Source organism: Echinops telfairi, unplaced genomic scaffold (genome assembly GCF_000313985.2).
Source record: "Echinops telfairi isolate 266 unplaced genomic scaffold, ASM31398v2 ScPeMD7_31;HRSCAF=116, whole genome shotgun sequence".
Taxonomy (NCBI): domain Eukaryota; kingdom Metazoa; phylum Chordata; class Mammalia; order Afrosoricida; family Tenrecidae; genus Echinops; species Echinops telfairi.
Genome location: NW_022103928.1, coordinates 61,158,843 through 61,174,676, shown reverse-complemented (window position 1 = coordinate 61,174,676; position 15,834 = coordinate 61,158,843). Strand labels below are relative to the sequence as shown.

At 57.0% G+C, this 15,834-nt stretch overlaps 1 protein-coding gene across 11 annotated transcripts in view; it reads left to right on the top strand.

Annotated features, from left to right (window-relative positions):
• Nucleotides 1-15,834, top strand: part of ATP2B2 (ATPase plasma membrane Ca2+ transporting 2) — a 280,408-nt gene that overhangs the window by 197,363 nt on the left and 67,211 nt on the right. For all 11 annotated transcript variants that reach the window (XM_004702241.2, XM_004702240.2, XM_045289964.1 and 8 more), the window contains 3 exons: nt 1,540-1,737; nt 9,461-9,718; nt 10,655-10,780. In XM_004702241.2, the coding sequence (XP_004702298.1) occupies nt 1,540-1,737; nt 9,461-9,718; nt 10,655-10,780 (582 nt within the window). The remainder of the gene's footprint in view (nt 1-1,539; nt 1,738-9,460; nt 9,719-10,654; nt 10,781-15,834) is intronic.

Sequence of the window (15,834 nt, the reverse complement as noted above, 5' to 3'; positions counted from 1 at the left end):
GGACCTAATGCCGGGGGTTTAAGTGGAGAGAAAATGTTTTGAGAATGATGAGGGCAATGAATGTACAGATGCGCTTTACACAATTGATGTGTGTCTGGATTGTGATAAGAGTTGTATCAGCCCCTAATAAAATGATTTTTTTTTTAAAACCTGATGAGAGGAGAAAGCATCAAGGTGGTCAGGGGTTCCGTCCTGCTTGGACCCACCACCGGTGCTCATGGACGCAGCAGTCACGAGATCCACAGCGCACAGCGTTGGGCAGATCTGCTGCACAAGCCCTCTTTAAAGGGTTGAAAATCGAGGCGGTGACTCTGAGGACAAAGGTGCACCTTAGCCAAGCCCGTAGTATTTTCAGTTGCCTCATACGCAGGTGAACGTTAGACACTAGACAAGGCAGACTGGAGAAAGTTGATGCATTTGAATTGTGTGCTGAGATTCATATTGAGAGTCTCATGGACTGCCCCCCCCCAAAAATAAACAAATCTGTCTTAGGAGAAGTACAACCAGCTTGCTCCTTAGAAGCAAGGATGGTGTGGCAGTGACCTCCATGTACTCTCTCCCAGCTCCACATGATGCGGTCGCCCCACTGGGCCTCAATCCCCTTGCCCATAAGCCCCAGGGACCACCACTAGTCGAGATTATCCCTGCCACAGTTCCAAGCTCTGTCCCAGCTGTGTCTGCCACAGTGCTGAGCAGAGCAGGTGTCCAGTGAGCACCTGTTGGGAGCGTGTGTGATCTCCTCTGACCCACGCAGTGGGGGCACAATCGGTGGGGCAAAACCATCGTCCCCATTACAGAAGAGAAAACTGAGGCTCAAAGAGCTAAGGGCATCGAACTGGGATTTGGACCCCGATGGGGTAGAGTCTGTGCTCTTGCCTTGCTGACCAAGGAGGGCGATCGGAGACCCAAAGCAGGAGCAGAGGGGTGGGGTGCGGTGGGGGGTATCCATGATCTGCCGCTTGCAACAGAAAAGGCGTCCCTCTCCATCTGGTCTGAGGTCACAGCGTCAGCCGGGCTGCGCCCTCTTGAGTGCTAAGCAGAAGAGCCCACTCCTGGCCTCGTCCACCTTTGGGTGGCTTCAGGCATCTTCGGTTGGCGGCTACAATGCTGCCCTCCCTGCCACACTCTTCGTGTGGCTTCTCCTCTTCTCTGGATGTCTGTTGTCACTTGCCACTGGGTTTTATGCCCACCAGGATGAGTCCACTTCTAGGTCCCTAACTTAATCATGTCACCAAGGCTCATCTTCCAAATAAGGTCACGCTCCCTGGCTCTGGGATCTAGGGCACGGATATATGGGGGACCAGCATTCAGGCCACTATCTCCCCCCACCTCCAATATTTCCAAGGACCCTGCTCTGTGTCCACAGCCAGCAGAGACCTCTGGGCTATGTCCCTCGGCTGGCCGGATCGACCTTCCTGCCTCAGTCCCCATCACCCCACCACCCTCCCTTCCTCACGCCAGGGATGCTTCCTGGGAAGCATGCTGTGTCTGTCCCTTCCCGCCCCGCCCCCCACTGACCTCTCTGCCCTCTGCCCACAGGATTGCCCGGCACAGCTGCAGACCTAGAAAAGAGAAAGCAGATTTTTGGACAGAACTTTATACCTCCAAAGAAGCCAAAAACCTTCCTGCAGCTTGTGTGGGAAGCCCTGCAAGACGTGACCCTGATCATCCTGGAAATCGCAGCCATCATCTCCCTGGGGCTCTCCTTCTACCACCCGCCCGGAGAGAGCAACGAAGGTGAGCCCCCCGGGGTGGGGCACTGGGGCAGGGGGCCGAGGGCATCCACCCTATCAGGTGCAGGAACCCCGAAAGGGCCAGGCCCAGGGAAATGCATCCAGTGAGCACCCGTGGAGCCCTGACTGTGGGCCAGGCCTGGGCAGGGATTGTGCTGTCCCCTAAGGAGTCCATTGGATCGGAGCCATGGTTACCCCCCACATCTCCTCACTGTGTTTTCAAGAGGAGGACACCAAGGCACAGAGAAGACCTTGCTGGTCCTGGCCACCCCACTAATAGAGACTGGGCCATGGCGAGTCCCTTTCCTGAGAGTCCAGTTCTCTGGGCCGGCAGGACGCTATTGCGCCAGGGGATGGTGACCCCAGAAAGCTGCCATCGCCAAGCACCGCACATTGAGTGGCTTTGGGTGACAGAAAGGTATTGTTCCCGATGCACGGTGTCTTTGGCTGGGCCGTGGTATCTCCAAAGGCACTAGCAGAAGGTCCTCTCTTGTGTCCCCAGCTTCTGGTGGCCCGGTACCCCATAGCTTCTAGCTTTGACTGACTTCACGCCTTCATGAGGCCGGCTTCCCGCTGTCTCCAGTTCACTCTTTTGTAAGACGTCACTCAGCTTAAATAGATTAAGACACCACCCTCTCCCTCACTCGGCGCTGATCTCCAATTAACCTAACTGCTAACATTTCCAAAGGCCTCATTTCCAAACAAGGTCACGGTAGCAGGCACCAGGGGTTAGGCCTTGAAGGTATCTTCCTGGGGGACACCAGTCAGCCCAACTCTCAGGACACAGCCCCATCATCGCTTGACCAGGAGCTGCAAGCACACTGCTCACTGAGGGATCCTGGTGCCCCTGCCCGCGGGGCCTCCTCCACCGCCGCAGGGACTTCCTCTTGGTGGAAGGAACGCATGGGGCCGGCGGTGCTTCCATCCGCGTCTTCTTGCTCTGTCATCGCACAGTTGCTGCCGCAGTGGCTGCTTTTGAGAAGCGCGAAACCTAAAACCTTAAGTTGCTTTCAGCCTTATTTCCATGAACTGAATGGCGGCAGCGTGGATTCCCTGCCCGTGCCTCCAGACTTAGCTTCCAGAATCTAAAACAGGAATCCTGCCAACCGGCCTGGATGATGGAGCACAGGTTTATTATTGGTTTTTTAAAAGTTAGCCACTCAAAAACAAACCAGTTAGCACAGGTGCGAAGAAAACAAGCAATTATCCGTCTTTTCAGATAACCCAGAATTGGAGATTATATAACATCTGATTATATAACATCATGAAGATGACTATCAATCCATCTGATTATATAACATCATGAAGATGACTATCAATCCATCTTCTTCCAAACCATCCATGTAGCTATAGATAAGCAATGATAAAAAAAATTAATATTTTTGAGAATTTGATTTTACCCAGGCCTTCTAGGATGGTTTGGCAAACTGCTCCGGACTAACCTCCTGGTTTTGTGCAGCCCCTGAGCTGAGGGCTCTGCACTAAATAGAAGAAGAGGACAAAGAAGGAGGAGGGGAGCTCATGGCACATAAATATCATGTGAAATTCGAATCGCATCGTCTGGAAATGAAGCTGTATTGGAATGCTCCCCCTGTCTGTGGACCAAGGCCGTGGGGACGCAGCAAGACTCAAACAGCTCAGAGGGGGACACCCAGGGTCAGGGGCCTACGTGGGGCCACCCCTGGCAGCAGACAGAGTCCCGGCACGCAGGAAGTCGCAGGGGATGGAAGAGGCACCTGCTCTGCTCGATCTCTCTTATAGAAAAGGCCAACCCCGCAAGGAGGCGTCGTCATCAGGCCTGATTGACAGATTGGACTGCGCCCCACCCCCACCAGTCCCTCACCAGCACATTCCTTGTCAGGTTACAGTCCATCTTTGCAGTGACCAGTGTTTGATCAACACTTCTCTTTGTGGTAATTACGATGCAACATTTCCTAATGAATGTGCTAAGCAAATAAACAGCCCCACTGTACGCGCCGCTTCGGGCGATCAGACGGGACATTAGAGCCGTGGCAGTATGGGCTTCCATTTCTCCAGACAAGGAGTGGCCCCAGGTTCCGCCACCATCCACCCTCTCACCCTCCAAAGTCGCAGTAGCCCGAGAAACCAGACAAGCAGAGGCACAGTACTAATACTAACTGCACGGTTGGTTTTCTGCATGGCTCCTTCCCAAAGAGAGTTAAAGGCCACGAGAAAGCCACATCCCACTGGATGTCAGACCCACGGAAAGAAACAGCAGCAAAGGAGCCAGCGTTATCGCCATGGGCGACTGAGAGTCCCATTCGGCTTTAGCTTCCTGGAGGGACACAGGTGACGCAGCGGTCAGCTGCTGATGGCAGGGCCGATGGGCAGTTCTGTAAGAACAACTTTAGATGGCAGAGATGGAAGTTTTCAAGGTCAAGTTTGGTGGAGGCCAACGGACACAGCACCCCTGTGGCATTGGGGGGTCTGGCCAACCCCGGACTTCCTTTAGAAGAAAGGCCTTTCTAGGGAGACAGGGATGTGGGTTCAAATCCAGACTCAGTGGTTCGCCAGCAAGCTCTCTGCAGGCATCAGGATCCTCATCTGTAACATGAGGACGGCCATGGCCGCCCATATGTCGTCATCAACATAAACTGAAATGCCATGTACGGTGAGCGTGGCACAGGTGGGGCCCGTGAGAGGTGTGCAGCCAGCCACGGTGGCAGCGTGTGGCCCACCCAGAAAAGGCAGGCAGGTCTGGGTACGATGGACGGCAGTGACCAGCCTGAAAAGGGAACCGTAGGACGGACGCCATCCCATTGACAAACAGCCTCGAAAAGCATCAGGCCCCTAGGGATACGTTTAACCAGAGCGTGCAAGGCTTGTGCACTGGCAACAATAGGACACCCAGTGCAAGGAGATGGAGGGACACGGATGGCCTTCCGTGGGTGGGTGACTTAATAGGGTTCCAGTGTCAACACAAGCCCCTAAACAACCGATACATTCAATATAAGCCGCCATCAAAATTCCAACGACCTTCTGCACAGGGTTGGGGAAAGGAGGTGCCGCTGATGCCGCTGCCCTGTGAGGGGGCCTTGTTCACGTCAGCTCATGCTGTCTAGGGTGTGCTATGGTTGAACTCCCAGCCTTGCTCTCAGGACCCAGCCCTCTTCTCGCCTAAATTGTTAGAGGTGGTCAGGGTGGGGCCTGGCCAGTGTCCCATGGTGAGAGAGACTACATGGTGGCAGGTGGCTCCGCCCACCTCAGGCATGCATACAGCGCTAGCGTTTCTTGGAGTGTGGTCCTGGGCAGCTCCTCCTCCTCCTGCGGACAGGGGGCAGTGACGCTGTGGCCCTCGAAGAGCGCAGGCCTGGGAGGGCGGCCTGAGACCTCATCACCAGCCTCGTTTCAGGCTTGCAGGTCCCTGACTCAGAGAGCTTTGGGCGCTTGTCCAAGGCCACAGAGCAGGATCAAGCCGGGTCCTGACACACCCAGTCCTCTCTGCCCCGAGAGCCCCCCTGGTTCTCTGCACAGCAGCAGGCACCCCATGGGCGCTCAGAAAGTAAGTGGAGTGTGACCATTCTGACTAAGCAGTCTAACCCCTACTGTCTGGAAGGCCCCCATGCCAGGCCAGACCTTCTGCCAGGTGTTTAACCCTGATGACCCAGGAAGAGCTGGGGCCACCATTTTCCCGGTGAGCAAGCAGACCACAGCCCAGAGCGGTCACGCGGACAGTGACCCAGCCAGGTCCAAGGGGATGGGGGGTAGCCCTGGTGGTCACCAGCTCCAGAGCCTGTTGCCCCATCTCTGAGAGACCCCAGAAGAGACCAGAGCTGAACAAGCACACGCCCCTCAACTTCTCCTTCCTCTTCTCCCGGCGCAGCAGGCGTGTTGGGACTGGTGCCCAGAACAAGGCTTTTGCAGGTAAAAAATGGTGGCTGTGGGTAAGCTCTCAGAGGGTCAGGGGGACCCTCAGCACCCCTCTTCCTGATACACTGCCTTGGACACAAGCACCCAGAAGCAGAGAGCCCAGCTGCATTGATCTTGGGATACATTATTGGACTTTACCCCTGCGTTCTTAACACCTGGTGCTATTGCAAGGCAAGAAAGGTGTGTCCACACTCACAGAGACCTGCCCACATCTTCTGCCCTTCCTGTGGCCCATGCACCCTCTCATTCGCAGCCTTCCTGCTTTGAGATCCTTCCCGCCTCAGGGCCTTTGCACCTGCGGTTCCCATCTCCCAGAATGCTCTTCTGCCCTGCCCCACTTTCCCTCATTTCTCTTGAGTCGTTGTTGTGTTCTCGAAGATGTTCCCCAGCCCTAGTCTGTTTGTTTGTTTGTTTGTTTGAAGCTTTTTGAAATAATTCTAGATGTACAGGAAGTTAGGAAATAGTAAAAGAAGTCTCGTGTGCCCCTAGCCCAATTTCCCCTGTTAATGTTCATTTCCCCTGTTGACATTAATGCTTTACATCACTGTAGTACAACACCAAAACTGGGCTGTCCCAGCTTTACGTGTGTGTGTGTGTGTGTAGGTCTGGGCAATTGTATCTCACTCGTAGACTCAAGTAACTACCACCACAATTAAGATATTCGATCTTTCTGATGCCTCTTTCCGCCCCTCTGTGTTTCCCTCTCTGCTTCCTGTCTGACCACCTGTGCGTCAATGCAGAGTAAATGCTGCCAATTTGATCTTAAATGGTTTGTGATTCTAGCACAGAATGAGCTCAGTTCCAAACCGGAAGGGTAACTAAGGGCTCTAGTCTTAGCGGGGGCAGGAGGGTCCCCCAGTCTCTATCCAAACTCTTCTATGATTTGAGGTTCAGTTTCCCATTTCTCAGCCACTCTATCTAAGACCTTGCTAACGGGATCTCTTACAGAGCCGTTGCTACTGTTGGCCGGGCACCATCTAGGTCTTCTGGTCTCAGGGTTGTGGCGACAGATGGCCACATATTCCACTGGTCCCTTGAACTAATTGTTTCCACCTGTCTTCACTTCTCCTCACTCTTCTCTCCTCCGCACGGCAGAGACCAATAGTTGCGTCGTAAGTGGCTGCTGGTGATGAGCTTTTAAGGACCCTGTCCCTGCTCGCCAAAGCGTGATGTAGAAGATTATCCGGATGTCCCTAAAACTATGGTCCTGGCTCCACAGGCCCTGAAACTCATTCCCTCAGGGAATTTGGTTATGTTTGAGAAGTTTTCTTAACTTTTCAACCCCCAGTCTTCCCCTGGGCACCCTCTGCCATCTCCCTCCTTCCTTTCTTCCCTGCTTGTCTCTGTGTTTGTTCTGTTAAGGTTCCTGTAAGTCTGTCAGTTCCAGGAAGGCATGTCTGCCTCATTCCCTGCTGTATCCAGAACAGAGCCTGACACTGACCGATCGATGAATGAGGTGCCTGGACAAGAGAAAAGATGTGTGGGCGTGACATGGCACCATTAGGCACAGAGGGAACTGTGTGAGGCTACCTCTCCCACCCCAGCCCTTTCCACCCCTCCTCCTGCCCGGCCCATTGTTCATTTTGGTCCAACCCAGGTCCTCATTGCTGGCCTTTGTCTCAAACTCAGTGCAGGAGCTGGGGGTTGGGGATGTGGCTCTATGCAGGGGTCCCTCCTACGGACTCTCCTGTCTGGCGCTAGCACACAATAGATGTTCCGTAAGCATCTGGATTCAGGGGAGAGCCAGCATGCAGGGATGCTTAGCTGCTCCTGGAGGACATCATGCTTGTCAGTGTCCCATGGGAAACATGGGGAAAGTCCCTACCCCCTCCAGCCTCAGTGTCTTCATCTGTAAAATGGGGGTGATGGGGGGAACACGTGCCTCCTGAGAAGCCCTTTGTCCTCCCCCTTGCTTCCAGCGCCTCGCCATCTGGTCCCTGTAAGGAGTGACCCCAGAGGGGAAGGAGTGGAGCAGGCCTGCCACCCACCTTGCTGAGGGCCCCTTCTCCCCACGGCTGAGCCGGCTTGTGGTGCAGCACGTGAGAGCTTGCCCAGGCCGGAAGGAGGGATCAAAAAGCAGGGTGCATTCCGAGCTGTCGCTGTGAGGGCAGACACAGGCTCCCGAGTGTGAGGAGGAGGAAGACGAGCCTATGTCCTACCACAGGCCTGCTCCCTCCCCGGCTCCCCTCCCCAGCCCTGCCCAGGGCCAGAGCCTGTGTAAGCATTGTTCAGCAGGGGCTGGTAGCTCTGGAGCGTAAGCTCTGGAGCCTGCTCCCTCCGGGCAGTGGCCACGCACAAGTTGCTTACGCTCTCTGCACTTACTTCAGTTTTCTCCTTTGCAGAATAGACGGCAAATGGGAGTGTTGCAGGGCGATCAGGAATTTCCAGAGCACTCTGCAGGGCACATGAGGACCCTTGGTCGCAAGCCGTCCCTACAATTATCACTAAATAAAGCTTTCAGGCATCCTGCCTGGGCAGGAGGGTGAGGCACTATGATGACCTGGGTCCACCCCCACGTCACTGACAGAGGAGCAGCAATGCCCCCACTGGCTGCTCTTGGTGGTGATGAGACATGGAGGGTCTCTCCAGCCAGCTCAGCTCACGAGGAATGGCAAGTGAGTGGGCACATCCAATGACCTCACATCTGCTTGTGTCCTCTCAGAGCCCCGAAGGACTTCTGGACACTTCAGGGACAGGATATGAAAGCCCATTGGCCCTTTGTTGGCTGTGTGAGTGTTGGGTTTTGAATCAGCAAGGGTAGCAGACAATGCCAGGAGCAGAGAGAGCAAGGGGAGCCGCCCTCACTCTCCCCCAACCCCAGCCCCTGGGTCCCTGGCCTTCAGAACCCAGGCTTTAGGGAGGACCAATGGTTATGTGCACCCACCACGTGCCAGGCCCCAGGCTCACAAGGCCCTGAACGTATCCCTTTTAACAGCTGGCCCCACCCCCAGTGTGACCTCTAAACTCGGCAGTGTTCTGAAAAGACACCATTTCCAAATAGCATCCCCCGTGTGGGCACCCAGGCACAAACTTCGACATTGTCTCCTGGGAGATGCCCAAAGAGTAGGGGCTAAGCCATGTTCTCACTGCAGTTCAGGGTTTGGAATGCCCCAGACCATACCTCCTATGTTTTATTTGTAAGTTTCCTGTGGTAAAATATGTACCACAAAAAGATTGCCACCAAACCACCTCTACATGTGCAATTCAGGACCATTAATCCCACTCACCGCCTGGTACTGCCATCACGTGCCATTTCTCCCCGAAAGCTTTATGTTGCCCCAAATGAACATTCAGTGTCCTTTCAGCAGTAACCCCCACTGCCCACTCCCCGGCCACTGGGAGCCATGGACTCATTCGATGGTTACACCCACATCTAGTCCGGACAGTTCATAAAGTGGGGTCATGACATCGGTGTCCCTTCCTGTATTTCTGACTTCGTCATTGCCTTCTGACTTTCGCAGAGGCTCTCTGAGCTTAAGGGTTGCCCCATTTTTCAGGTGAGAGAACTGAGGTAGGGAAAGTGAAGTCGTGTACCCAACATCCCATAGCTAGAACAGAGTCCAAGGTGGCAAGGAGGGGGGCTCTGAAGCCAGGTGCCTGGGTTCAATTCCTAGTTCCCCACTGATTCTTCCTGGCCTGGGGAAGTCCCTTGCCCCCTCTAAGAAGCCTCTGTTTCCACGTCCATGATTCACATAGAGACTTCTTGCATGGGGCTTGGCACACTGGGCAAGGAGACCACTGTCCTCCCGGTGATCAGTGTTGGTGACTTGGCAGAGCTGAGTTTCAATCGTCTGGCCTATGTCACCCCACCTCCTGCCCACTTCTGCTCCCTGCAGGCTGCGCGGCGGCCCAGGCCGGGGCAGAGGATGAGGGGGAGGCGGAGGCAGGCTGGATAGAGGGTGCGGCCATCCTTCTCTCCGTCATCTGCGTGGTCCTTGTCACGGCCTTCAACGACTGGAGCAAGGAGAAGCAGTTCCGGGGCCTGCAGAGCCGCATCGAGCAGGAGCAGAAGTTCACGGTCATCCGGGCCAACCAAGTGGTCCAGATCCCAGTGGCGGAGATCGTGGTCGGGGACATCGCCCAGATCAAATATGGTGAGTGCCCTTGCCAAAGAACCGGGTCAGAGGACTGGAGTCTGGGCAGGTTCCAGGTGAGGAGCCCCGCAGAGGCAGAGAAATGGCTTCCGAACGCAGGGTGGGTCCCCAGCCATGATGTCTTCAGAGACTTCTGAGGATCGTGTTTTCTGAAAGAAGTGGCATTCCAGCGTCATTTAGATCAGAAATGGCAGCTACCCAGCGAGCGTACCACTGCTCTCTAAACCTTTATGCATGGCAGACATCACTAATCGTTCACAGCTCAGAGCCTTGATCCAACCTCAACACAGACACGTCAAGGGCTGCTAATGATACACAGAATGGATTTATGGGATGAGATCCACTTCCCAGGCCTGATGTGGTCACAGACAGGTGATGTTTAGACTGGAGAGGGAGCAGACGTGGAGGAGCAAATACAGCAGGTCTGCAGTCCTTCCATAAAGAAAGTGGGCGGTCTGGTACTCAGCGTTTAGGGGAGAGATAAAGGCAGAAGGATGAGGAGGCAGGGGGGGTCTCAGTTTCCCTTGATAGTGTGCTTGTCTTGGGATCTTCTCAGCTGAGCTTTCCAAAAGAACTTCCCCAAACTACAGAGGAGACTAGAGACCGTATCTTAAAATCCAAGCATCTCTAACTTGAGAAATGTGGACACCCCCCACCCCCCAAATCCCAGCCAGGCTGGGAGAAGCCCTTCATTTGCTGTGCGGCGCTGCCTGCCAGAGCTGCCGCATGCTGCTCAGCCCTGCGGACCTTGCTCTGTCCACCTTGGCCCCATCTCTTACTACCTTTGGTCAGAGCCGTCCTAGTTCCTGCTCCCAGAGAGCTCCGGGCATCTGCTCCCCACTAGTGAGCCTTCCCTCTGAGTCATGCCCCCATGGGGACATTCTGGCCTCCCCAGACCCCTTAAACCTTGCCAACTCCCCGCCCTTCCTCCCACAGGCGACCTGCTCCCTGCCGACGGCCTCTTCATCCAGGGCAATGACCTCAAGATTGACGAAAGCTCCCTGACTGGGGAGTCCGACCAGGTGCGCAAGTCTGTGGACAAGGACCCCATGCTGCTGTCAGGTGAGCTGCAGCTGACCAGGAAGGGGTTCCCTCCCATCCCACCTCCGTGCATGGGACGGGAGCGCTGGTTTTCCCTTCCCAGAGGCTGGACGGGCCAGAGACTTTGGTCCTTGATGCTGGGCTTTCTGGGCAGCCACGCCCCAAGGAGAACTACTTCTATCTTCATCAGTAAATGTGCCTACTGTGTGCTTGGCACTGTTCTATGCCCTGGGGAAGGAATGCCTGCTCCCACGGCCCCGCGTGTTTTCTGAGGAAGAGAGAACTTGAAACCTACCTTCAGAGATGAGAAAGAATCAGTGAGGAGACGCCTACTGTGTGCCAGGCCCTGGGCCGTGTGCTGGGGTGACAGCAGTGATAAAGCCCCAGCCCTGAGGAGAGTGGGAGGCAGGGGGACATGACATGTCTGGGGAAGATAAAATGGGGCAACAGAAAGCAGATGGTGGGAGATGGTGGGGGGAGCCTCTGAGGAGAGCTACGTGGGAGCAAAGGCTTGAAGATGAGAAAACCTGGCCGTGTGGGTGTTACGGGACAGCGAGGGCCACGGCTCAGGGGCAGGGGTGTGTCCTCCTGGGCCACAGTCAGAAGTCCGGACTTGTCCTGAGTGTCCAGAGCCAGGCCTTAAAGTGAGCCGGTGGTGTCTGCCTTCTGCAAAGGCCACCCTGCCACTGCAGGATGGTGGAGGGGAGGCCTCCCAGGGTGAGACACTGACCTTCACTCTCCAGCAGTACTCACAAGCACCCTCCGAGCCTGGCTGGTGGGAGGTGAGAGGAGAGGAAGGAGTCCGAGAAGGGCTGGGAGGAGGCGGCCCTTGATCGAGGAGCTGTCCAGAGGATGTGGTGCTGAAACCTGAGTGAAGCCTGGGAGCAGCGCTGTGGCAGTGGACCTCCCTCGCTGAGTGTGGACGCCGTGCGCAGAGACACGGGGCCTGAGGGAATGTGGGATATTCCGGAGACGCGGAGGAGAGGACCAGCGAGTCTGCAGGGCCACGTGGTAGGAAGGCAGGAATCGGTTGGCGCCGGGCTATTTAGTCACCTGGGACTTTCTGAGTCGCCATGTATGAAGCTCCTAATGTGTGTCAGGGGACAAATACGTTGAGTGGCTTCTGAGTGTGCTGAGTCAGCTGAAGACAGAGACCCTGAGGAGGGCTGTTGTCCTCGGTGAGCAGAGAAAAGCCGAGAGGGGCTGTGGGGAGAGGAGAGAGGGGGCCCGAGAGGGGCTGTGGGGAGAGGAGAGAGGGGGCCCGGCTGAGCTAGATCCTGGTGCCACCATGAGCTGCCCATGTGTCTTTGAGAAAAGTGCTCCAGTTCTCTGACCATCCATCCATTCTCCCATGAGGACACTGGGGGAGGCACTGGTTTGAGGACGTATGGAGGTGGAGGCCCTGCTCAGGGGTCCCCTCCCCAGGCCTTGGTTGGATCCTGGATGTGGGTGTGTAAAATAGGCCTGGGTGACAATCCTGACTCTGCCTTTCAGAGCCTCCGTGTGCTCACCTTCACGTGCTGCAGCCCCCTGGAGAAGGACCCGCAGGGTGCTCTTCTCTGCGCATGGGCAGCCACTGTGAAGCTGTGCTAGGATGCCTTGCTGGGCCTTGTGGTCAGATGACCCTGGGGGTCACAGGAAGGTTAGGCTGGTCCTGTGGGGCCCTCAGAAGCTCCCTGTTGCCTGCATGGACTGGTCCCACCTAAAACAGAGTCTGGTGTCAGTGGGCCCTGCCATGCCCTGGTGTGTGGCCCTGGGCAGGTCGCTAACCTCTGAGCCTCCAAGCTCAGGTATGTGCAGTGGGGAGCTGGTGAGGATCTTTCCTCTGCTGTGGGGCCCCCTGCATGACCGGATGTGACCATCCTCAGAGAGTCGTACCAGGACGGGCCTGTGTGGATTCCAGGCCTTGGGCGCGTCTCTGTCTCCAGCATCTCAGTCTCCTGTCTGAAACATAGGGACAGCTCAGCCCACAGAGAGGCTTGAATAGGTTGCCACAGACATCTCAAAGGCCTGGTGCACCCTCTGAGCCCAGGACAGACCAGACAGGAGGGATGCTGGGAGATCCCAAGCTTACGCGTCGCCAGGGGCCCGGCAGGAAAGTACCCAGGGGAGGCACCAAGCCAGAGCCCCAGCTGCTCCCACTGCCGCTGAGAAATGCCGCCAGCCCAGTGTGGCTAAGTCAGAGAAGCTGGGCTTCCGTGTGCTCTCTCCCCGGGGCAAAGCCAGGCAGGAAAGCCCCTGGTTTTAAAAAGCCCCAGTGGGCCAGGCAACATGTGTTAACTTGGTACCCGAGCCCCCTCCGCCCTTGTTTACAGAGGGCCGGCCTTTGTCCCATGGGATCCATCGCATACGTGTGTCCCTCCTTCCTAGCCCAGCCCTCCTTTGGCCCTGAGTCGTTGGTCAGCCGGTCCTGCCCACGAACAAGGCTCGGTCAGCTCCATCAAACTCCAGACTTTGGGCTCCGTGCTGTGGCCACTGCACTGACTCCAGCCCAGGACGCCCCTGGGCGTCAGTCTAGCTGTGCTGCCTGGGGCTTCCAGTGGTCATCGCCAGGCCTTTCTGCCAAGGCACTTCTGGGTGGACTCGACCTTTGCAGCAGGCAGCATGGCACCCCACTGACAGAGGGCTATCGTAGGTGCTGAGACAAATGTCCTCCTGTGCAGGACTCCGCACAGCCGCCAGCCTCTCCAACTGCTTCCACAAGGAGCCGTGCCTCAGCCTCCTGGGTCCGTGGCGAGCTAGGCCAGGGGTCTTGAGCCTGTGAGGGTTCCAGAAGGGAAGTGAACCCTCCCTTAGGAGAAACAACCACCTTTCAGGGGACTCGCCAGGCCCCCCAGAGAAGCCTGGTCTTGGCCCGTTCTACAGCTGGGAAAACCGATGCCAGGGCAGATGTCACTTGAGAATAAAGCCGCACAGAGGGGCAGGGCCAGGGTGGGGTCCCAGCCCACTGGTCCTTCTGCCCAGTGCTCTTTCTGCACAAACTTGGCTCTGAGCACCGGGTGGAATTAATTCACTTCTGGGCCCTGCAGGAGGGGCTGGGGCATCTTCTCCAAGCCGAGGCTGCCCCTGCAGGTCCCCAGCCCTCAGAGTTGGACCGTGGACAGTGTGTGATCTCACAGGATACCACCAGGCTCTCTTGGGACTCTGTCTTCCCCCCCCCCACACCCCCTGTCCTGCTGCCCACCCACCAGAGGGGCCTGGCCTGGCATGGGAAGTTGCATCTGCCACCCACCGCGGCTGCCACCTCCACAGAGCTGCGGATGCCACCAGGAGTGCAGGAAGGCCTGAGCCTGCCGCCCGGCCCGCACTCTCTCCATTACACTGCCCTGTTTCTTCCCCACAAGCATGGGTTCCAGTCCCAGATACACCGCTTCCCCATGTGCCCAGGACAGCCGGGCAGCCTCTCGGGGCCGGACCCTGCTGGTTTGCTTGGTGACCATGGCTGGAGGACAGTCGCCCTCCTGAACAGCACCTCCTAGTGGACATTGCCACCCTTCGCACTGTCCAAGGAGAGGGCAGCTCCAGGAGAGATGGGCACCCTGAGTTCAAAGCCAACTGCTCTCAGGTGCTGTGCAGTGCAACGCTGCTCTGCCTCTTGCTCTCTCTGGGCTCGGAAGCTCCCTTTAGGAAAACCAGGCCCCTCCACCTCTGCCTAGCACACCACACCACACTTAGCTCCGCATGAGGCTCTGGCCCAAGACGGTCGGCATCTGAGCCTGCTCCCTCCTCACCAGAGAAGCCTGCAGGGACTCCCAGTGTGCACCGGGCAGGCGTCTAGCTTGGGGGCCTTCCAGCTAGCTTTCTCTTATCTCCCATTTCCCCCCAATGAACCTCCAGCCCCAGCCCACCCCATCGCCCATGCCCAGCGTCACCCAGCCTGTGCCTCCCAGCCCTGGAGTCCTCTTCGTCTCAGGCTGATGCCTGTTTGTGGTCACACCTGCTCCCCTCAGCCAGCCAAGACCACAGGCTCTTTGAGGGTGGGGACTCAAGGCTGCTCTCTTCAGAGCCCAGCTCACAGCATGGAGTCGGCTCTCTGCAGTGAGGGCAGGTGGCCCCGGCAGGGACTCTGCATTAGGTGTGCTGGCCCCAGCTGTGCTTGGCCCCCTCCCCTGCCCTCCCAGAGATGGAATGCCTGGTGGAAGCTTCCCCAGACACAGGCTGCATCGCCCTGAGACCCCAACACTGGTGGGGACGACCTCAGCCAGCCCCACCCCGTTTTGCAGAGGATGAGACTGACATCTAGAGACGAGAGCGGACCCACGACACATGAGAAACAGACACCAAATGAGTCCCAGGCCCCCAGGCCCCCAGTCCAAGGCTGTCTCTATCCACCTCCAAACCCCTGTGCTGTTACAGGGCGCCCAGCTCCTCTCCCCAGCCACCTCCAGAGGTGTGTGTGTTCTAAGGGCCTGAAGAAGGAGGCCCAAGCCGATAAGGGATTCCCATGGAGACCAGGAGCAATCAGGTCCTGGGCCAGGCCTCACCAGGAAAGGGTCCACCCCACCACTCCTCTGGTGCTTCCTTGGGGAGACCCCAAGGTCTCCCTTGCCTGTTGCTCCACCATTAGCACCTGGCCTGGTAAGCGTTACCCCCTGCAAGAGCCTGTGGGTCTTGAGGTAAGCAGGCGGGTGGAGGTGGGCCAGTTCTCTGAGAGGCCACAGCCCGGTGAGGTAGAGAGGTGAAGGTGGAGTGAATCTGACCCTTTGGAGGCCGTGTTGGGGCAGGGTGGGCTCACCATGACAGGTGAGAAAGGAGGGAGGGGAGGGCAGGAGCTAGGGCTCCAGCCACGGGACAGGTTCCGTTTGAGGAGGCAGAAGGGGGTCCTCTGGGGGTCACAGCCTGGAAGTCCCGGAGAACTGTGGGGTGGTCCTGGGAGAGAGATGGAACTCCCAGAGGACTCAGGGGAGGCCCCCTCAGAAGAAGGACCACTTATCCTGAGCCCAGAGCCAGAGGTGGGCGATGGGAGGTTGGGGCGGGGCGGGCGTTGAGGCTGCGGTAACAGTGAGCAAGGGCAGGGGGGCTGGACCCAGGGGAGCTGGGTGTGCTCCAGTGGAGAGGACATGTGGCTGGACACA